The sequence below is a fragment of the Lactuca virosa genome, chromosome 2, assembly GCF_052849685.1.
Source record: "Lactuca virosa cultivar CGN04683 chromosome 2, Lactuca_virosa_CGN04683_v6, whole genome shotgun sequence".
Classification (NCBI taxonomy): domain Eukaryota; kingdom Viridiplantae; phylum Streptophyta; class Magnoliopsida; order Asterales; family Asteraceae; genus Lactuca; species Lactuca virosa.
The window spans coordinates 257,848,501-257,871,904 of NC_136427.1; the positions used below are offsets into that span (position 1 = coordinate 257,848,501).

The window sequence follows — 23,404 nt, forward strand, 5'->3', positions numbered from 1 at the left end:
TATGCATCACGGCCGTACATAATTAAGATCTTATAGCCTGAGAATGTTTGGTTTGGCCTTATTTCCTGTTCTTGTTTGATGAAGGGTTTAGGGTAGGATCAAGTATTCAAAAGTCTATAGGGTCCAACGTTATGTATGGTTAGCATACACGAGTGTTGCAAGGTTGGTGGAAGTTTCATGGATGGGTGGGTTGTGTGAGGTCGGTAGGCCAGTTATGAGATATTTAGCATTCCTCTAGGAGTGAGGATTGAGTGCTCGCTATGTTTATGTATATTGTTAGGGTGTTGTGATGATACTTGAGACAAATATGGGTAGGTGTGGAAGGTAGTATGGGCCCGTACTACTGAAAGCACAGGACCCATACGCGTATCAAGGAAGTCATAACCCCTAGGGTTAGGTTTGGGAGTTGGTTCTTTATCATTATATGGGTTATCAAAGATCTTTTTGGTGTATTACCAGAATGGTGGTTACGAGACGTCTTGAGACTGGATCCGGGTCAGGATTGGGAGTTGGCAGCCAGGATAGGCCAGTATTGCCAGAAGATCGTGTCACGGAGACTATCCGAGAGGAGGTGATCGAGATTTTCCGGAGACAGTTGTCGGAGATGTTGGGTCTATCAAGACCACCATGGTTGAGTATTTCGACGAGCGCTATGCAGCCATTGCCGAGACGGTTGCCGCGACAGCTATAGCAGCTGTAACGACAGCAGGGGGAGGAGTTGGTCGAGCATTCCTGTACTGGGACGTATTCTGATGAGCAGTGAGCTGCAGTCACTTGGGATCAGGGAGATGTTCCGTACTCGTTACATTCTGCGGGTTGAGCGGGAGAGGCTGTCATAGGAATTTCTGGATTTGAGGCTTCGGGGGTTTTGTTCAAGGTCGGGATTCGAGTCACGGGGACTCCGGAAGGGGAGTGATGATTATGTTCAGCTGGGGTTTTGCAGCTGGAAGTAGAATGGTTAATTGATGGATTGGAATGTTGTTTTCTAGGGCAAGGATTGTGCCCTTTCTGTTTTTCGAGCTCGAAGGAGTGAGCAGGCTTGTAACCTCAGGATCAGGTTGTATTCCAGCTCGGGGTCAGTTAGTCGCAAGGGTCGGCGATAGTATCTCAGCGCTGGTGAGCGCAGGTGGGTTGATGTGGCATGAGTATCTTATGAGGCGTATGCGATTAGCGTTCCGACCCGTAGGAGCTAAGATCTGATTTGCCTTGGATCTCTCGTATCGGGAGGTAAGGATTGATTGTGCTACCTATTGCATTATTTGGATTGGATACTATGCCTTGGGAGTAGTTGTAGCTCGGTTTAGGGAAGAGGTACCTTCAGCTACTGCAGTTCAGTTGTAGACGACTGAGCTAGTGAGCGAGTCAGGGAGCGACACCCTGAATGATATGATTTCTAGAACCCAAAAGCAGGAGATTCGTTTGGAGCACTTTGGGAAGAGGGGTATTATTTGGGAGGTCTGCGGACAGGGTCCCACAGGATGGTTATTCATCATTTTCAGGTTTCAATGGTTTTAGTAACCGTTACTGATTGGCGGATGAAAGCGCCAAGGGAAGTAGCTCGTTGCTGAGGTATTAGTTGGAGCATCTATCTGTTGGTCTTCAAGATTTGAATGTGGAATCATTTGAGCATTAGGGACTGTCGGTTTCACTGGGATTCAGGAAGTGTTCATCTAGCTCTTAGAAGTGTGTGTGATCATTTGGGATTGGCTATCAATGGAGCACTAGTTGGAAAGAGTTGGTTGTTGATGGATCGATTGTCGGAAAGTTAGAAGGATTGGGAATTCTCCAATTTACTTGTATTGTGAAGACTTAGTCGAATCTAAGTAGGGGATAATCGTCCCGGAGTGCAGAAGCAGGATCGGTTTTGAAACTAGGATAAGTTTCGCATCTCCATCAGGGAAAAAGGAAGACAACCCCAGCGGCTATTGGTTTGAGGGTTGTGTGAGTTGGGAGTTCGGAAAAACTCCCCAGCATGTGAATCGCGTCTTCCCGGTGCTTGATAGCAGAAATTGGGAAATCAGGTTGGGATTCCAGTCAAGAATTGAGTTCAGTTCGGATGTTCGGTCGAGTGTGTGTGCTTGACTCTGAGGGTTTTTGGATTGATAGATTGAGGGTAAGGTATCAGGCTGCGATTGTGTTAGGGCGAAAGTGTTGTAAGACTGTGGGGGTAACCGTAGCATTCACGGATTCTTTCAGATGATTAGGCCAGGGTGGACCAGTTCGCAAGATTGTGGGTAGACCACACCATGATCGGAATCAGGTAACGGTAGGTCGTTGGGGACCGGGCATGATGTAAGACTACAGTATTCTGGTAGCAATCACTTTTCGTATTTGGGTTGATGGCGACAGGTTGCCAGACTATTATGATCGGATGGACTAAAAGGATTGATGGAGCCATGAGTGGCGATACAGGTAGGGCAGTTATTGCTAGTCGAAGTATCCTTCAGGAATCACATGGAGCGACTGTGAGATTGCTCGTTGGTTCAACAACCGGGCAGGATTTCAGTATTCCAGATAAGTTGGGACCAAGGAGGTCTCAGTGGATTTCGGAAGCAATCAGAAGGCAGCCTACTGTTTCGGAGAGTTCTGTGTTTAGGGCACTATTGACGAATTGGGTTTCAGGTGTATGAGAAGTATCTGGATGTTGGAACCACCAATTATCAAAATTTGAATAGTTAGTTGAGAGATAAGTGGATTAGGTTCAACAATAATGATTTGGTATGAGCGGTCTGTCAGGGAGCCAGACCTTCCCGAGACTTCAGATTTCAGATTGAGTAAGGTGATCCTAATGTGGGGGATTCGTCTATCTTCGGGTTTTTAAAACCCTGTATGGTTAGTTTTGATTGCCTTGGGAAGGCTGGGGTTATGCTTGTAGTAGTGGCCATGTAGTTCAAGTTGTCTGGCGTGTAAGGAATGATAAGAAGCGATTTCGAGGACGAAATCAAATTTAAGTGGGGGAGAGTTGTAACATCCCGTTTAAAATAACATAATTAAATAATAAACTCGGAACCCCGAGAAGTAATTTTTATTATTATTTTATATTATTATAATCCAAAACCAAATAATAAATTAGCTGGGAGTTGGTTTCGGGAAGCCAAATGACAAGATTTGAATCTCTAGGGGTTAAAGTGTAATTTTGGGACTTAATTTGTAAAGATTTTCATAAGTCAAGGGGTGTTTGGTATTATTTGGACTTAATATGTAAGGATTTATGGAAGCAGGGACTAGAGAGTAAATTCTGGACCTATATTGAAAAGGATTTGTAGAGGGAGGGATTGTTGGGTAAATTACGGATTGGACTTGAAAGGGTTTTTTTGAAGCTAGGGTAGAAATGGTAAATTTGGGATCGAAATTGAAAGAATAAGGAGGAGGAGGGACCAAATGTGTTGTTATGGATTGAAGTTATGGGGTGGGGGTATATAATCTCGTCACCCTCTAAACCCTAACCCTAATCGGTGCTTCAGCCGCCACCTCTCTTTCTCCATTGCCCAGCCGACCTCCTTCTTGCGTTTCCGATCAGCCAACGACCACAGCAACCACCGGACTTCCGCTCTTCTCCTCCTTCTCCTCTTCCAGCCGATGCCGCTTCCGTTGAAGATAAAGTCACCGCCGAACAAACCCCAATCTGTTACCGCCGCTGCTAGGCTTGTTTAGACGAGACCAAGGACGACTTGAGACTACGTGTTTGCCGGAGAACACAGTCGCTGCATCAACCGACATCCGTCGCCGCCCCACTACCGTTGTCGAGGTCGCCAACCGAAGCACCACCACGACCATTCCGCCACCGCCTTTCGCCATCTGTGAACGTGTCGCCTGCTGCCTAGTCGATGATTTGCAGCGGCGGTCTCGTGTAGGGAATGAATATATGTTGCTGCTGAGGCCGTAAGCCACCAACTATCGCTGTCACGCCGTCGCTGTAGCTGTTCGTTGGTCCTTTCGTCGCCACCAACCACCGTGGAAGGTGGCTCTGTGCGAGTTTTGCTATGTATTTAGGTGTGTGTGTGTGTGTGCTGATGCTATATTGTGTTAAGTGTGTGTGTGTATGTTGTGTAACCGGAATTCGCGGAAAGGCTACCGCTACCACCGACCACCGCCTGCCGCCATAGGGCGGTTGTGTGGGTGTGTGTGTGTTAGTTTATGTGGGTGTGTTTTTGGATATGGTTGTAAATTTGATTGTAATCGGCCGGAATATTAATGGAAAACTTGTAACCACCACCGGCTGCTGCCACCAACCACCGCGTTGGGTGGCGTGTGCCTCGTTTGCATGTTGACTCGTTTGCGGGTGCTTGGACAAAGTGGGCCCAATGAAACCCTAATGGGCCCAATGAAACCCTAATGGGCCCAATGAAGCTCTAATTGACCTAAAAGCCCAACCATGTAACTAATGGGCTAGTATTGGGTTGGAAACCCTAAGTAGGGTTTGGAAAACCCTAATGCCATGAAACCCTAATTTTGGGATTGATCGGGACCACACAGGAATTATTTACTAAATTTAAAATAATAATTAATAATCATGTGCAAATTAACCTAAGGCAATATTGGACTTAATGGATTAAGTCCTTAATGGGTTGAGTAAGAAACACCTAACCCTAATCGTCATTTCATGTGGAAACCCTAATTTCACTTGGGCCTTGAATTGGGCCTTTCTACTGGGCTTTGGTGATTGGGCTACTGATGGACTATCCAAGAACAAGTAAATGAACTAAAATAATTGGATGGGCTTTAGGGTAAGGCCCGTGTGAAGGACTTGGGCCCAATTTGGAAAATTGGGCCATAGATGGGCCATAATTGGGCCTTTATGATTATGTGATATTGGGCCATGGGAATACTAAGAGTTTGGACTAGAATAATTAGATGGGCCTTAAGGAAAGACCATGTAGAGGTCTGGGCCCAATTTGGAAAATTGGGCCATATATTAGTCTTTGGCCCATTACTTGACTTTTGGGCCTTTGGAGTGTGAGTTGGACCTTGGGCTTGGAACCCAATTATTAATTGGGTATTATTTGATGTTGACAGTTCGAGAATCTGTCAACCAACAGCTGGAGTTTTATCGGCGGGACTTCAGCAGTGTCAGGTGAGTTATCCTCACTATATCAATGGGGTCTAAGGCACCAATGCCGGCCCTTTTCGGATTTGTATTCGGGTTATTGTATGTTATGCTTATTGATTTACATCCTGGTAATTAGGATGGTGATATGCTTAGTGACCTGGTTAGGTCGGTATCCTGGTATATAGGATGATGTTATGTTCAGTGACCTGGTTAGGTCGGTATCCTGGTATATAGGATGATGCTATGTTTAGTGACCTGGTTAGGTCGGTATCCTGGTATATAGGATGATTCTACGTTAGTGACCGGTTAGGTCTGTATCATGGTTATAGGATGTTGCTATGATTGATGATCTGTTAGATCGGTTTGACTGTTATATATATATATATATATATATATATATATATATATATATATATATATATATATATGCTAGCGTATGATATGGTATGTGTACATGTTTGTTGGATTGGGGAATGGGTTGAGGCGGGTCCTGCTTCATGATGTAGGCCAAGATACCCAGGGCGGTCCCGATAGACTACAGACCCAGGAGGGTATGTCAGTAAGACCGAAGGCCCGGCGAGCGGTCCGGATAGGCTGTAGGCCTTGTGAGGCGGTCCGGATAGGCTGTAGGCCTTGTGAGGCGGTCCAGACGTGCCGAAGGCTCGGAGAGCGATCCAGATAGACTGAAGGCCTGCGATGCGGTCCAGTGAGGTTGAAGGCTCATTATGCATGTTTTTTGCTGTTTGTTTATATGTTATATGATATGTGATATGGTTATATCGGTATGACGTTGGTATTTTGGGGGTAACTCACTAAGCCTTCGAGCTTACATTTATCGATTATTGTTTCAGGTACTTCTGATGATCGTGGGAAGGCGAAGGCGTGATCGTACAACTCCTCATATTTCATGATTTTATGATTTGATTCGGGGGATACTCTGATGTTTAAACTATTTTGGGAACAGACTGTAATAACTTAATGGTTCTAAATGTTTTAAAAAGTTTTAAATTTGCTTGAATTTGACGGATGTTACAGATGAACTCCAAAGGTCAAAATCCCTCCAAAATGTCTTAAAACTTCTTAATACCTTAAGACCTTAGTCCAAACTTCCAGATCTGATTCAAAGGGACTTCTTAAGTCATAAAGTTCCTGGCTTTATGACTTAGCATGACTTAATGGGACCCAAATCAAAACCCTAAGTCCCAAGTGTCACACCCCCAAACCAGAACGACGGAAACGTTTGGGGGCGGACGACTTCATGTAAGTATCACAACACATGCATTATAGTAATCAAAGTACAGCCAACCATTGCATTAATAAGTATAAGTTTTACATAGATATTTTAAATATTTCAAATTCAAACATCAAAGTAGATACAGGAGTCAACAGGAGTCGCAGTACGGTGCTAAGCAGTCTTCTCAAAAGCTTCGGGGTGTACCTGTCTACTAGAGCCCTGAGAATACAAGTAAGTTTTGAAAGAGTATCAGCATAAAGCTGGTGAGTTCATAATCATTTTGTTTTAGAAAGACGGTTCTCGGTTCTTTTGAAAAGTGCGATATCTTTCCCAGAAAACCTTATACTATCTGGTGTAATAAATGTATAAACTTTAAGTAAAATAATCTTTGATATCTATTGAGAGTGTTTCTCAAGAAAATCCCATATTTTCTTATGAAAAGCATGATTAAACCCATTTCTTCTATGACTTCTTGGTTCATACTAGTCACGCATAAACCCAGGAGTTAAGGAGGAAATATGAATATTCGTTAATTGATTAGTAAACCATCTGTTTATAAAATACTGATGTTTACCCTGGGAAATCCTGCATTTCCCTTAAGTGAAAGTTATTGAATTACTCGTGTTCTAAATCGAAAAGTACAAGTATCTACCATACTTATATCGTTTAAGCATTATTCCTTTTGGAAACCCTGGTTATCCCAGTGATGTATATTAGTCTTATTACATAAATAAAACTAATTGAAAACGTGGTGATCTGAATCCTAAAAGTATTACTAATACCCTTCTGTGATCACTTAGTTATTAACTCTAAGGTTAGTTCGTTCGATTTATTATTACGTAAATACATCGTTGTTATCTTCATTGCGAGCTTTATGACCATACATTAACTTGATATGGCGCGAATCGGGCACCAGTATCCTTTATGACTTTGTCACCCGTAGACCTGCCGGTCCTACTGTAGCTAGCAGCAAGGTGCGGGATAGTCAGTCCCGTATAGATCTATACACAAAAATCACGCTCTCCCTCTAGGAGATTCTGGTTCATAAGGGGTAGTCCTCCACTTGATTAAGTTTGTAAGCGCCCAAGGACGTGTCTCTAATTAGATTAACGACTTTACAAGTAATAATACAGGAAAAACCCTTTTTGATATTAACATGAAACCTTAGAAAAATAATATCTTTTGTTTCATAATTCATAAGTTCATTTCCTTAGTTTTGAAAACTAATTTTTGCAAGGTTAGTACCTTAACACGTTTTGTGAAACTGATTTCTATATCCGATGTGTATTTTTAATGGGAATATATTAAACAAAATAATATATTTAAACACAAGATTACTTGTGTTTTTACTTGTATTCCCCCCTGAAAACATTAAAAACTAGGAAAAATGTAGGGGTATGAACTCACCTCGAGTGAATGGTTTGAATGAAAGATCAGAATGAGATGTTCAGTGTCTAATGAAGCCTTGAACACAATTAGATCCTATTTAACATGTAATAACACATATAGGAGTCAAATTAGGGTATTTCACTACTAGACATGATGGGAAACCACTCTAGGGACTTGGAAACACTTGAACTAAGTATCAAAACCACATGTGATTGAGTGAGGGAGGTGTATGGCCATGGGTGTGCGGCCCATGAGTGTACGTCCGTACACTTATGAAGAGGTGTGACTTTGAGGTGTTTCCAAGGTTCTAGCTAGCATACAAGAAGTGTTCTAGGTCCCATGCTTAGTTGCAATGCAAGTTTGAGGCTTAAAATGATCATCAAAGTGGGTATACGGCCCTGAGAGGTGTGTGCGGCCGTACAAGGGGTGTGCGGCCGTACACCCTTCATGTTCATGCCAAATTTGTCGATTTTAAGGTGAATCAAGGCTAGGGTCATGTCCAACTAGAAGATAGGGGTCAAACTCTCACTTTGGAGGGCCTTTAAGGGGGTGTACGGCCAACCTTATGAAGGTGTGCAGCCGTACTCCTTCAAGGGATGAAGAACATGATGAAACTTGATGAGCTAAGGCTTGAATCAAGAGGTCTTTCAAGTATAACAAGCTAGAGGATGGAATACTCACGTTTTTGAAGCCTTGAAGAGTTCACAGTCGAAGAAACTTGAGAGAGAAGGGAGTAGTGTGCAGCCAAGGGAAGAAAGGAATGAAGGGAAGGAGGGCTACCCATATATATATAAGGGTAAGTGCGGGCCATAAGGGGGTGTACGGCCGTACACCCATGTGTACGGCTGTACACTCCTCCTAAAGGAGTGTATGGCTAAATTTGTTACTCTTACGACTTGATAACTCATCCCTAATCTCAACATTGGTTGTACTCAAGCTTGGAACACTTAACGAACCCTTAAACAGTGCTAAAAGACAACAGAAACGAGTCTATCATTGATTGAATTGAATAGATGAACAAGATAGAAGTTTCGGGTTGTCACACCAAGCTTCACCAAAATACTACCAAATCATGCATGGATAGTTTATACTCATCAAGATCCAAACTTTATGACTCCATAACCCCAACAAGGACCAAATATGAAGCTTAAAGGTTCTGGAGTAACTTCTACTCATAAGAACCACTACAAAGGGACCAAAATCATAACAAAGTTCCACCTAGCTAGATCTACAAGAAAGAGTTGTCAAGGTTGAGATTTTTTACCTCCAGAAGTTAGATCTAGGTGAACAAAGCCTGGATCCAAAAGCTCCAAGTCAAGCAATGACTCTTCAAGAAGTTCCTTCTTCCTCCCCAAGCACCAAAAACACACATAAATCACTTTGAAGCTCAAGAATCACTCAAATGGGGGATAAGAGTCGATATCTAGGGTTTAGAGGGATGGAGGCTGAAGATATTAGGGTTAGGTTATGAGATAAGGAGCTTAAATAGGGTCCAAGACCCTAAAATAGGGTTTGGGTCTGGCTGGAGTACGCCCAGCGTACTCCGCAGAGCACCCGCGACCATCCTGATCAGTACGCCCAACGTACGCCGAGGTATGCCCATCATACTGCCCTTTTTACTAGTACGTTACGCGTACACCTGTGTACCCCCCGTACCCTACTAAACCCTAAAACCACCAAACTTCTGAAGGCCATAACTTCTTCGTTATAAGTCTGTTTCCAACGAACTTTATATCCACGGAAAGGTGACGAGAAGCCCTACACTTCTATCAACTCACCTCCGCCTAAGAAATTTCCGAACAAAAATCCAAAATTCATAAATGACCGAGTTATCAAATTATGATTATACCATTGGGCTCCGAAACACAAACGAACACCTGGATAACTTAGACCATAACACCCACATCCAAAAAGGGCCAAATCCTTTCTTCCCCAAGGCCCAAAGCCTTATGAAGACTGATGACCGGGCCACGGCCCCGAACAATGAAGCGATTTGAAACCGAGTGTTACACTACATCCCGCTTCATACATGGCCACCAATAATCAGGACGGAGATCTCTATACGTCTTTGTCGCCCCAGGATGAATAGAGAATCTCGACTTGTGTGCCTCATCCATCAAAACCTGTCGCGCATCATCCCAATAAGGAACCCATACCCTCCGGTGGAGATTCAATAACCCCCGGCTATCATAATCGAAGGAAGCCACCTGACCTACTATGCGCTCACTCTTTCGATGCTCTTCCTTCATAGCCTCAACCTGAGCCTCTCGAATCTGGTCTTTAAAATATTTGAAAATTTTGATTACTTGCAGCTAGGGGTGTTCGTTTGGATGGATCGGTTTTATTCGATCCAATCAAGTGAATCCAAATTGATTACGGTTTTCAAAACATGGATCCAAATAGTCCAAACTAAATTCAAATCCAATCCGATTCGATCCAATTACAATTCGGTTGGATCGGTTTTTATAATTCGGTTTTCAAAACCCGAAACATGTTAAAACGACATATAATTATAATATTACCCAACTTTACACAAGAAGCGAAAACAAATTATTTGGTTGTGATTTGAATTTTATAAACAACTACTAAGAAGATATATTATAATTAAATATTTTATGGATAGAAAATCTTTAAGAGAAAATACATATTAATATTTTTTTATCGGGTGAAACGTTTTGAACCTATTTGAAAAAATAAATTACAAAATTAATAAATGGCTATAGATATATATTATAAATAAATAAATAATAAATGTTTATTCGGGTTTTTTGGACTATTCGGTTCTTATTATATATACCAAAACCAATCCAAAATCCAAAATAATAATTCAGTTTTGTTGAAAACCAATCCAAAGATCCGAATATCCGAACCAAATAGTCCAATCCAAATTGTCCAATTGGACAATTCGGTTTTATCCAAATAGTGAACAGCCCTACTTGCAGCTTCGAAATCAGGTGATTACTTACATGTGGGTTCGGAAGTAAAAAATTTCAGGCGAAATCAAGAAAATTCATATCATGTGATTAATCATAGAAATACAAACAAATTTGTGTGTGAACATAGGTGTAGGTAGGAGAAAGGGTCAATAAGTATCGAAAAATTTCAAGAAAGTTGCAAAAGAACAGATAGATAAAGGATGGGTTTACTTTTGAAGAACACATGAGATTAAACTATGAAAAAACTCACAGGGGAATTAAAACAAACACTTGGAGGGCGTGAAAATAAACAAAAGAAACCAACAAAGAAACCAGAAAGTTGTGCATATAGATCTTTACATTCTTTGAATCTTACCAATTCTTTTGTTGGCATCAGTTTTTTCCTTATTGACAAAACTAAAAACAACATAATTCATCTAACTGCTTAATGGATCATGATTTTGAAGGTTTCTGCGAAACAAATAGGAAAAAAAAGTAATGTATCATTCAAATGCATAAGATTTTTTTTAAAAATTTTTACTTTAAATTAATAAGTTTTCAATCTTTATAATCGAACAATGATTTAGTAATTAGTTTTATGATCATAAAACATTGAATTATGAGTAATTTGAGTAATTTCAATGAAAAAAATCAATCATAAATCTTAGAAGAAAGAAAAGAGGTCAAATCAATAAAACCTCATGTCTACCCAGCGTATACCTAAAATAGAATGTTGTTTTGGACAGAATTTACAATCAACAGTTCGTGCAAATCACATATTAAAGAGAACTTGGTTGTACCGAGTGTCGATGACGGTGGATATGCCGAGAAGGAGAGCCATAGCCTTCGAGATTACGGCGACTATGATGCAGAAGGAGTTGGGGTTCCATACAGAGTGGGGAAATTTCCAATGTTAGGAAACAGTAGAACGAATCGATTGATGATGCTAAAGGATTGGTGAAAATAATAGCGGAAAAAGCAATAGATGGATTTTTTTTTCAAAAAAAAATTCAGCGAGAATGTAAAAAAAAAGTTGCGAATTTTCATAATATAAAATCAAAAAAAAAATTGTGATCTCTAAGTATTTTTTTATGCATTTTTATGATTTTTAGGGATTTTGTTTTCCATAGAACCTAAACATATATATATATATATATATATATATATATATATATATATATATATATATATATATATATATATATATATATATATATATATATATATATATGGAAAAGTTCAATAGAGAACCATAATTATTGGTTCTTCAAGGAACCAAATCTTTTTTTCAATTTCTAGAGCTTATTCTTTATCGAAAAAAAAATCTAAAAATATCTAAATTCATATATTAACATTGTGAATGTGAAAAATATTTTTCGGATTCACCGTGTGAATCCGGATTCACATTGTGAATTTTCAAAGATTCACATTGTGAATTTGACGTAAAAAAAAATCGAATTTAATATCATTGGAAAAATGATAAAAAGTTATGAATTTCTGTATTTTTAGTTTTTTTTTTTTTTGATAAAAAATAAGTTCTAAAAGTTGAAAAAAAGATTGGTTCCTTGGTTCATTGGTTAATTATGGTTCTCTATTGAACCTCACCCTATATATATATATATATATATATATATATATATATATATATATATATATATATATATATATATATATATATATATATATATATATATGGAAAAGTTCAATAGAGAACCATAATTATTGGTTCTTCAAGGAACCAAATCTTTTTTTCAATTTCTAGAGCTTATTCTTTATCGAAAAAAAAATCTAAAAATATCTAAATTCATATATTAACATTGTGAATGTGAAAAATATTTTTCGGATTCACCGTGTGAATCCGGATTCACATTGTGAATTTTCAAAGATTCACATTGTGAATTTGACGTAAAAAAAATTGAATTTGATATCATTGGAAAAATGATAAAAAGTTATGAATTTCTGTATTTTTAGTTTTTTTTTTTGATAAAAAATAATTTCTAAAAGTTGAAAAAAAGATTGGTTCCTTGGTTCATTGGTTAATTATGGTTCTCTATTGAACCTCACCCTATATATATATATATATATATAGGCCTAGGTTATTCTATTCAAACTAATTATTGTGTTATCGTATGTATAAATATGGGCCAATTATTTTACTTATTTTAAGAAAGTGATTAATACATATTATTGAATTAAAAATAATCGAAAAATACCATCTAATTTAACTAGAAGGGTATTTTAGTCAATTAACATAGATTTAATAAAGGAAGTTTGCATATTTTAAGGGATCATAAATTCTATTAATTTTAAAAATCTGTTTTTACGAATTATTAGGTTTTTAATTCGGACATTCTGACAGAATATGTTTCAATATATTCAAAAATAAAAAAATTCTTGACCATAAAATAATAAAAATATTCTTGAACATATTTTTCTTGTAGAATAACAAATTCTCGAACCAGCAACTGAAGAATTAAAACAAAAATTATATTAATTCTTATAGAATACATGTAACAATTGCTAAGAATTACATTTATTATTAAAGAATAAAACTAAAAAACTTTCAAATCGGGAAAAAAAACATCAAAATCTAACAAAAACACTAATTTATTCTAAAAGAATAATGTTGCTAAGAGGCGTCGTTCAAATTTCGTGGTCCGTTCTTCAAGCATGAACTTCTGTCAAAACAAAACCAAATTGTAGTTTAGATTCCAACAGAATTGGAATTCATGATTCCATTCCAACAGAATTGGAATTCATGATTCTTTTTATCTTCTTCATGTCAATCTCAAGAATTGTACCACACGTTTATGTTTCCTTTCCCTTAGATCACAATGTACTCAATATCTATCAAAATTCACAACTATACAACAAGATCATCAAGATAATTGATTTTTTTTATCTGTTTAACTAGTAAAACCCAATCAAAAGAAACATACCCAATCAAAGAAGAGATCATCACCATTGTTCTTCCTTCTCTTTTCTGCCAAATGAAGCAACCAAAGCCTTCCCTGTTCTTCCTTCTCTTTTCTGGAGAAAGAAACTCTCTCTCACTTTATTCCTCTGTCCTTCCCTGCACTTTATTCCATTAAAAAGCAACTAGGTTTTAATTTTACTTGATTGTTTGTTCTAATTCATTCATAAGATGTACTTGTTCGAGGTACGTATCTAATAGCATACCTGAGATAGATCTATACATAATTTTAATCTAACTATAGTCCTCATATCTAATCCTCAATAACGATTGCAGAAGGACTAAATGAAAGACAGTATGTACTTATCTAATTGCTTTAACAAATCCACATTATCTAATTCCAGAAGAAATTCTATCAATCCAAATTTCTGAAAACCCTAATTCCCAAAATTCAATTGAATCCCCAACGAAAAGCAGTGCATTAGACATAAATGTAATACAGATAAACGGGAACGACATCTCGAAACACAACCATCATATAATTACGACTGAACTAACTTGAATCAACAAAATCAAAGAGGAAAAAAAAGGTACTTATAAACAAAGGGAGACAAACCATATCTGAAGAAGTAGAAGAATATAAAGAAACCTGAACCTTCAGGCAGAATAGACAAAGCCGTTTGTCGAGAGCTTCAACGACGTATTCTTCCGTCGACCCAATGCCACCGAAGCCCCACCTGTCGTCGGACCCTCTTCTGGTCTCATCCCTCGTTGTTAGAATCAGAAGAGAGTAAGCCGAGAGTTGCTAATCAACCCTTGCTGCCCTCGCTTCACCCTCCTCTCCATCCGATTCAGTCGATTAAACCACCTAAAACACCCCCTTGGAGATCAGCGATCTTCTTTGCCTTCCCCATTCGTGTGGCTGCTGATCGGGCCAGAAAGAAAAGAAAGAAAACGTCGATGATAGTCGGTCGACGTGCTGGAGTTGGAGATGGCGATGGCAATCGATTTTTGTAGAACTAAAGATCGATTTTGTAGTCCATTCTAATTTTGCAGATCGGAAACGAGATTTAAATTGGAGAGATTAGATCAATACCATGATTATAGGGATTAATTTTGGAAGTTACTAAACAAATTACTAAATTACTCTTATTTATTTATTTAATTATTTAATTTTTTGTTTAATTTTGATTGGCCCACATTTATGCATACAATAACACAATACTTACTTTAAACAAATGAACCTAGCTCTCTCTCTCTCTCTCTCTCTCTCTCTCTCTCTCTCTCTCTCTCTATATATATATATATATATATATATATATATATATATATATATATATATATATATGACTTAGGAAAATGTCCATCTCATTTAAACTATTGAATACCCCCAAAATTCTTTGACAAAGATGTATGCAACAAGACACGATAGGGTAAAGACTTTGTTTTAATTAAATCTAAAGATATTTACAAATGACAAAAGAAGACTTTGAAGAACAAACCCATACATCAATGACACAGTGTGCCTTGTACGATTCATTTTGCTTCGCATATAAATTCCATTGGTTTCCCAACATCTTTGAGATGTCTCCGTACCCAAGTGATGGGTGAAGAATTTGAAGAATCGGAGGTAATATTTGTGGAAGTTGCGGTACAAAGCAAACAAGATAATCATTACAACGTTGACATACGTCAAGGTAACGAGTTAAAGAGAAAACAGAAGAAAAAGAGGAAATCTTCAATTCCAATTAACATTCCAGAAAATAAATTAAACTTACATGAATATGAAGAATCGGTAGATGATTCTGATTTATTTGAAGAAGATGATGAAAGAGGTGAGAGAATAGTTCCACCTCATGTGATTTGGCGTAGGAGAATCGTTGAAAATGTTGCATATTCAATATACACAGGAAGAGGGGCGACCTTGAAGATAAGAGATTTTATTCTAAACTTGACGGGATTTCTCGAAAATTGATTATCATGGTTTGTTTTAGATCACTGAAAATAAGGTTACGCTTGTAAGGTATACTATTTATATTTTTGGAATACATTATCGAATCTAAAATTGCATTTTTGGAAAAATGATGAGTTTTCAAAACTGTAGCTCTTAAAAACTCTCTTTGTTGCAAAAGAATTTATTTTGTGTTATTATAAATAAATAGTTAAATACAACGATTATTAAGTAAAAATAAAAAGTGCACTTTATTAAATACCCACTCACTCGTTTTGTAAATTATTCATCGTCATGGATTTTGGTTTTTATAGCGGTGAAGGATCAAGAACATATTTTCATCGCCGGCATTGTGGATTTCACACGAATCTAGTAATGGGTTACATACAAATTGAACATATTTTCATCCCCCTAAGTTTATAGTAAAATTTACATGGCTTAAGTATTTTCTTTGTTAAATTTTAAATTGTTGTATTTTAACATATAACCTAAGTTGTAATATATTAATGATCAAACACATTAAAAAGGGTTAAATATTTATTTATGCAACAATATTTGATTTTTTTTTTCACTTTGTACAAAAATGTGGATTTCCTTTTTGAACAAATTATTGTAATCGTCCCTATGGTTTGCTAAAATTGCACGTTTGGTCCCTAAGTTTTTTTTTTCACTCGTACCATCCCTGACATTTGTTATTATTGTGTTTTTCGTCCCTCATAGAGATAAAAAAGACTATATTGCCCTTTGTATTTTATTTTTCATTTTATTATTATCTTTATTTATAAAAAATAGAAGTCTTTGTGCCTCCACCAAACACCCACCCCCAACCCCCTCTCATCCTACCTTAATCTATGTAGTTGTCTAGACGCCCTGGAATCAACCTGCAACCCCACGATCACCACCGCTTATCGCTTCCTTCTCCAGTAAAATGCTCTGGCACCCGATGACCACCTCTGCCTTCTCCCCAACGTCGTCTTCCTCGTCACTCTCTGTCATCAGAGCTGCTAAATCGCCACCGCCATTCGTCTCACAAGTTAAAGTCCAAGCCCTAAATGACCTCTGGTGGAATCACCTCTTCCTTCTTCTCGTTGCGTTCTTCCATGCCCTATATCGCCACTATCAATGTCAATGCCAATGTCAGGCAATCCCATCATTCGAAGAGTTAATGTCCGTCATCTGATGAATCAAAGTCTAAGCCCTAAATCACCACTAGGGTTAACAAACTCATTTCATATGTTTAAGGATTCTAAGTCTGATTATAGTTGATTTCAGGTTTGATTTTAGGATTTGTGTTTGAAGACGATTTATATATTTATATACATACCTTCTTTCTTGTTGGATTTACAGAAACAAAATTCTTATGGGATTGTTCTTAATGTATATTTCAGAGATTTATAGACTTTTGTCATTGTTCTTATGCATTTATTCCTTGAATTATTAGAATAGTTATTGTGCATTTTTCTGGAGTTCTTGGGATTCTAGTGTTGACGATGGTTGATGTTAGTGGTGTTGGTTGTGGTGGTCGTCAATGATGTAGGAGGTGGTGCCTGTGGGGAAAGAGAACGTAGTGGGTGTGTTCTAATAGATATGTTCCATTTATTTGAAGTTTTTGTGTTTGATTTTCTGTATAACCTTGCCATTAGTGTTCTAATAGATTTGTGCCCTTGATTATCAGCTTTTGATTTGGTTTGATTTTGATTTAGTACCGGTGGTGGCCGACGGAGGTGAAGTTGACGTGGGTGGTAACTTTTGTTGTTGTCGGTTCTTAGAACAAGGAAGGATGGAGGCGGCATAAGATCTTTGGACCTTATAAATGAAATAATAAATAAAAGATATAAGTAAATTATAAAGTAAATATATAAGGGTATAATTGTCATTTCAGGCATGGCAGGGACCAAACTCGAAACGAAACCAAACAATAGAGACGGTCCGAGTGCAAAACAAAACTTAGGGACCAAACACACAATTTCAGCAAACCACACAGGAAGATTTCAGTAATTTGTTCTTTCTTTTGTAATGATTTGTGAAACATTGTCTGATATATTCATGGATCCACCCACATCCACCTAATTAAAAGTTTGAGACATTAAATTGTGATATGGAGCACAAAATATTTCCATACAAAAACAGAAATTAAAATAAAAACCAATACATCTAATGATCTAAGACATGGGCCATCCATTCCACCTGCTTGCTAATCACGATCTGCTTCCTCTATTTCTTCATCCTCTGGTACACCTCGTAAATACAGAACATTATTACATCTGCATATCAAACACAAATCTTTTTAGCCAAGAATCTATGCAGAAAACATAACATTATTACATCTGTCTGCATACCTGATTAAGATCTCTCCAAGGTTACCAGTAAACTGCCCATCAATGTATTCTTCAGAGTTGGCCAACTGGGAAATAAGATGATGCCATTGAACAACATTAGAAGCACAAAAATGCACACATGAACAGAACAGGTTCAAACAAAAGTTTAATCATAGCATAGTATATATACCTGCAAGTTCATGTATGAATCAACAGAGACAAGATAACCTTTGTACTCCATTCCCCACTTGAGCTTCACAATCACAGGCTTCCCAGTCAAGTTGTTCAAGAAAGGTTTCGGATTAACTGGTACAGTCTGCAATGCATAAGCAACTAAGTTACTATCACAAAACTATACATTCAGAAAAGTAAATCATCTGCAAACTGTTCAAGAATCAAAAGAATTTCTTTTAAACCCAATCCAAGCTTCAGCAAAAAAAAAATAACAATTTTCTCCACAAACTTAGATGCTGATGGTGATAGTTCATCAGATGCCAGTCAGAGTAAAATGAAAAAACTACATGCTAACTATAACCCTACAATCAGAAACAACTGAGCGATAAAGTTGAATCAGATGTACATAATGCGCAAATAACTGCTGCACAGAATGTCAAAAAAAACCCCAATTACCCGATAAACTTTTGTCAATGTTTTACACAAATGACATGACTCCCCACTCGAGCCTTATATTTCGAGCGTATATGAGCAACCCAAAATGATAAATCCGCCCCCATTTAACCACAAAGTCTGGTTTATAAGCATAAACTGACTCCTAGAGATTCAAACACTTTAATTAGCCTTAATCTCTTCAAACTAGCAAATCTATCCTACTTGAGCGATAAGAAGACGATAACGATCTACTCAAAGACTGGAAACAGTCTAATTATCTTTATACAAGAACGAAATAGAAGGAAAAAAAGAGATACTGAATTCAGAAGTTCGAGGATTGTTACTTACAGCCATTGTCGTCGAGAAGAGGCAAACAGCCGATTTGACGATGAAGGTTTAGGGTTTTGACGTTCCGTCAACAGAATATCAGAATAAATACGTTAGAAAAGTTTTGCAGATGTGTGTAGTGTGTACGCCTACGTTTTAAGAAAAAATAAGGTTATTTTCATAAAAGACCCTACATTTTGATTTTTTTTCTTTTTAGACCTAAAAGTTTTTTCTTTTCCGAAAAAGACCAAACTTTTACCTTTTACTTGTTACTTTAGACCCTAATAGGTAAATTAAGTATTTTTATTTCATAAAAGACCCAACATTTTGTACTTTTTTCCAGTTTAGACCTAAAATGTTTTTTATTTCAAGACTAGTTGTATAAAAAACGTGATTATATCCTTTTAGTTTAAAAATATACATCGATTTAAACAATATAATTATTATGCCTACATTTATTTATGATTGTAAAATTCTTTGTCCATGTATATTTATAAAAAAAGACCCTATATTTTGTAGTTTTTTCCGTTTTAGACCTAAAATGTTTTTTTTTTCAAAATAAACTTAACTTTAAAATTGGTTATAATCTTCAAGACCAAATATATAAGGTACTTTTTTATTACGCCGAAAAAGAAAGTACACATGTATACACTAAAAAATATTATCTGATCTATTATCTTTTGAACGAATATAACCTAGAAGAATTGCAAAATTTTATTTTTGTCTAAAAGATATATCTTGGATATATATTATATCATTAAACTTGATATATTATTTATAAAAAATGTTATTATTACTGCTAATAAAAAGTTCGATGTTAATTTGATATTTTTTTGTAACATGAATAATACATGGCTAGGAAGAATCTTTTAGCATAATAACATTTTTTTTTATTTGTAGGAAATAAACATACCAGGTAATTTAACAAAACTGTATACAAAATATTTTTTTTTAGTTTGTCTATTATACTTATTTCGTGAGTTTGGACATATTTCCCTCTCTCACTTTTCTATATTATTTTTTTGGTTGAATTTTTTAATCAATTTTTTTTGGAACAGTTAACAAACGAACTAACTATCATACTCCTAAACCAAATCCATAGAATATTTTGTAACATTAGCCCGTTATTGAATAATATGGTATAACTATATCAAATACATACATAAAAATATTAATCCTAAACATTCATAATAGTTTTGTTTAGATATATCAAATTCAAGTTTTGTTTAAAATTGCAAAATCTTATTTTGTATACAGTTTATTAAATTACATGGTATGTTGTTTTTTTCTACAAATAAAAAGTTGTTATTATGCTAAAAGATTCATCTTAGCCATGTATTGTCTATGTTACCAAAAAACATCAAATTAACATCGAACTTTTTATTAGCGGTAATAATAACATTTTTTATAAACAATATATCAAGTTTAATGATATAATATATATATATATATATATATATATATATATATATATATATATCCAAGATAAAGTTTAATTATATCTTTTAGAAAAAAATAAAATTTTGTAATTCTTCTAGGTTATATTCGCTCAAAAGATAATAGATCAGATAACATTTTTTTGTGTATACATGTATACTTTCTTTTTCAGTATAGTCAAGAAGTACCTTATATATTTGGTCTTGAAGATTATAACCAATTTTAAAGTTGAGTTTATTTTGAAAAAAAAAAACATTTTAGGTCTAAAATGGAAAAAAGTAACAAAATATAGGGTCTTTTTTTTATAAATATACGTGGAAAAAGAATTTTCCAATCATAAATAAATGTAGGCATAATAATTACTTTGTTTAAATCGATGTCTATTTTTAAACTAAAAGGATATAATCATGTTTTTATACAATTAGTCTTGAAATAAAAAACATTTTAGGTCTAGATTGGAAAAAAGTATAAAATATAGGGTCTTTTATGAAATAAAAATACTTAATTTACTTGTTAGGGTCTAAAATAACAAGTCAAAGCTAAAAGTTAGGTCTTTTTCGGAAAAGAAAAAAGTTTTAGGTCTAAAAAGAAAAAAAATCAAAATATAGGGTCTTTTATGAAAATAACCCAAAAAATAATAAAAAAAAAAATCTAAGGCGGTGTTTGGCTTATCTTTTTGAGAGGCAAAAGTCTTTTTTGGAAAAGATAAAATGTAAAAGATGTTTGGTAAAAGGATTTTAAAAGCTATTTTGGATTTTTGATATAAGAAAAACTGACGTTTCCAAAACAGGAAAACCTGATTTTTTGTAACTTTTTCAAAAATGACTTTTGTCTCTCAAAAAGATAAGTCAAACACCCTCTAAATAACAATATATGAAAATATACGTTTTACCAACAAAAAAATTAAATAAAAAAATATCAGTTTTAAAATTTTTTTATTATAAAATCTTCAAAAACTATTTTCATATAAAAAAAACTTTTATGTTGTTATTTTGACTTGTAAATATATAGATAAAAAAAAATCAAAGAGTTTTACAAATCTAATAAAAGAAAATTCAAAAAATAAAACATTTTTAGATGTTTTCTTATGGTAACGATTTCTAAATAACATTTCAAAAAAAAAAAAAAAAAAAAAAAAAAAAAAAAAAAAAAAAAATTTAAAGGTATAAAAATGGAGCTATTTTTTGATGGGGTTTCATCCTAATTGATATAAAAATGAACCAGAAAGATGCAAAAACAAAAATGTTATATATATATATATATATATATATATATATATATATATATATATAAAAAAGGGACAGTTCAAATAAAAACAGTAAATAGTGTGAGAACGTAAAAACACTTTTTTATGTTATTATTCTGTAATGAATTTTGTATCGACAATTTTATGTCATTATTCAGCAAAGAATAAATGAATAGTTAAAGGTTAAAATTAAAATTAAAATTTACTACAAAAATGCACATATATAAGTTTATAATAGAATAATAACATTATAATGAATATATGACTAATCGAAAGTTAATATTTATATTAGAATTACTTCAACAATACACATATACAAAATTCATTACAGAATAATAACATAAACATAGTGTTTTTACGTTCTCACATTATTTACTGTTTTTATTTGAACTTACTTCTCTCTCTCTCTCTCTCTCTCTCTCTCTCTCTCTCTCTCTCTCTCTATATATATATATATATATATATATATATATATATATATATATATATATATATAACATCCATTTTGCAACCTATTTCATAGTCCAATAAGACTTTTTAGCAAATCAAAACAAATTTCCCTCACTTCATTTATGGTTTTTCACCCAATTTAATGATTTCATAATGTCATTGCAAAATGTGAATCACTAGATAAGAGACGAACAATACTCAAACCAATCTCACGATGCTCATCGGACCCGACACAAAGATCCCTGGATTTCGAGGACTGGCCTCCTCTGCCTTCTGTTACCGGCCCATCGATTGTCAAACTCATTGTGTATGCCCCTATGCTAGATCTAAATCGATCTGCCTCATTCAATGGTCCATATAGCGCTAATGGTGTCAAAGATGATGACACCTCATTCAATGAGATCTCCAATCTACTTCGAATCAGCAAAGAAATGGGATCTCAAGTTACAACTCAAGACCCGGTTGTCATGGATGTGGTTGGCAATGGTGATGGAGTTGATAATATTCCTCAATCAATTGCTTATGTTTAAATATTAGGGGGTGTGGGGAATCACATAAAATCGAATGGATTAGAAAGCTAAAAAACTCACAACGGGTTGAGTTCATTGGTTTACAAGAGACATGGGTAGCAAACTCCAACAACATAGACTTCATTAGGGCCTGGGGCAATGTCGATTTTGAAGTAACATCTGTTAATCCGATGGGTAGATCTGGTGGAATCGCAAGTAACGACCTCTCATTTCAAGCATTTCTTTAGCGGATCTATAATCTTATTTTGACTTTATGTAGTCATTAAAGATAATTCATCTTGAGAGTTGCGGATCTGTAATCTTATTTTAACTTTATGTAGTCATTAAAGATAATTCATCATGAGAGTCGTTGTTTGAACGGTGTTATGTCTTTGACAAATAAGTCTAGACTCACCATTATTTACATCACCATGTGAACATATATGATATATTGGCTCATTATGGGACGTCTCCCATAGGGGTGGTAATGGGTTGGGTTGGGTCATAAACGGGTTGACCTGTTTAACTAAATGGGTTGAAAATCTCTACCCAACCCAACCTATTTAAGTAAAAGTGTTGAGAATTCCCAACCCAACTCAACCTTTTTAGTAAATGGGTTGAAATCGGGTTGACATGTTTATTGTTTTCCCAACCCAGTCTATTTAGTAAACATGATAAACTCGGGTTGACCCGTTTAAATTTTCACAAAAATCTCTTAAAAATCAAATAATTCATCAAATAAAATTACATACAATTTAAAAGATATAATAATTGTTCAAGTTTGAAAATAATTCAACAATAAATTTATAGACCCATAACAGAAACACAAATCAAGTGTTTACAACCATAAAACATTATATATGTTTAATTTCTAAATTCTACGCTACTCGACTATCATTTTTACCAACTTGAATTCCAAGAACGGTGGTGTTTGATAAATAACAAATAATCAAAATATAATGATCAACTAAATAATAATAATATTTAAATACAAATTAAAAAATATTTAAAAATATTAAACGAGTTGGCGGGTTGTAAACGGGTTAGGAATTTCA

The 23,404-nt window shown here is 35.4% G+C and overlaps 1 protein-coding gene and 1 long non-coding RNA gene across 3 annotated transcripts; both read right to left on the reverse strand.

Annotated features, from left to right (window-relative positions):
- Nucleotides 1–13,155: 13,155 nt before the first annotated feature.
- On the reverse strand, nt 13,156–15,393 carry LOC145156940 (uncharacterized). 2 transcript variants are annotated; one of them, XR_013736986.1, is made up of 3 exons: nt 15,281–15,393; nt 13,528–13,661; nt 13,156–13,266 (listed from the first exon to the last, which is right to left on the reverse strand). It is a non-coding gene; the product is annotated as an uncharacterized LOC145156940 (long non-coding RNA). The 2 variants fall into 2 exon arrangements; XR_013736987.1 differs by having other exon boundaries at nt 13,162–13,451.
- Nucleotides 15,394–17,442: 2,049 nt separating this feature from the next.
- LOC145160859 (putative small nuclear ribonucleoprotein F) lies at nt 17,443–18,844 on the reverse strand. The gene is made up of 4 exons (XM_079080221.1): nt 18,729–18,844; nt 17,962–18,087; nt 17,793–17,857; nt 17,443–17,717 (listed from the first exon to the last, which is right to left on the reverse strand). Exons 1-4 carry the CDS (start codon nt 18,732–18,734, stop codon nt 17,648–17,650), a joined length of 267 nt encoding a protein of 88 aa, XP_078936347.1. The 5' UTR covers nt 18,735–18,844; the 3' UTR covers nt 17,443–17,647.
- Nucleotides 18,845–23,404: the final 4,560 nt, after the last annotated feature.

Bases quoted from the DNA above. Each gene is read 5' to 3' on its own strand.
- LOC145160859 (XM_079080221.1), bottom strand. The intron at 17,858-17,961 runs GTATATATACTA...CTTATTTCCCAG, and splicing joins ATTCATACATGAACTTGCAG to TTGGCCAACTCTGAAGAATA. The intron at 17,718-17,792 runs GTATGCAGACAG...TTTGATATGCAG, and splicing joins CTTGGAGAGATCTTAATCAG to ATGTAATAATGTTCTGTATT.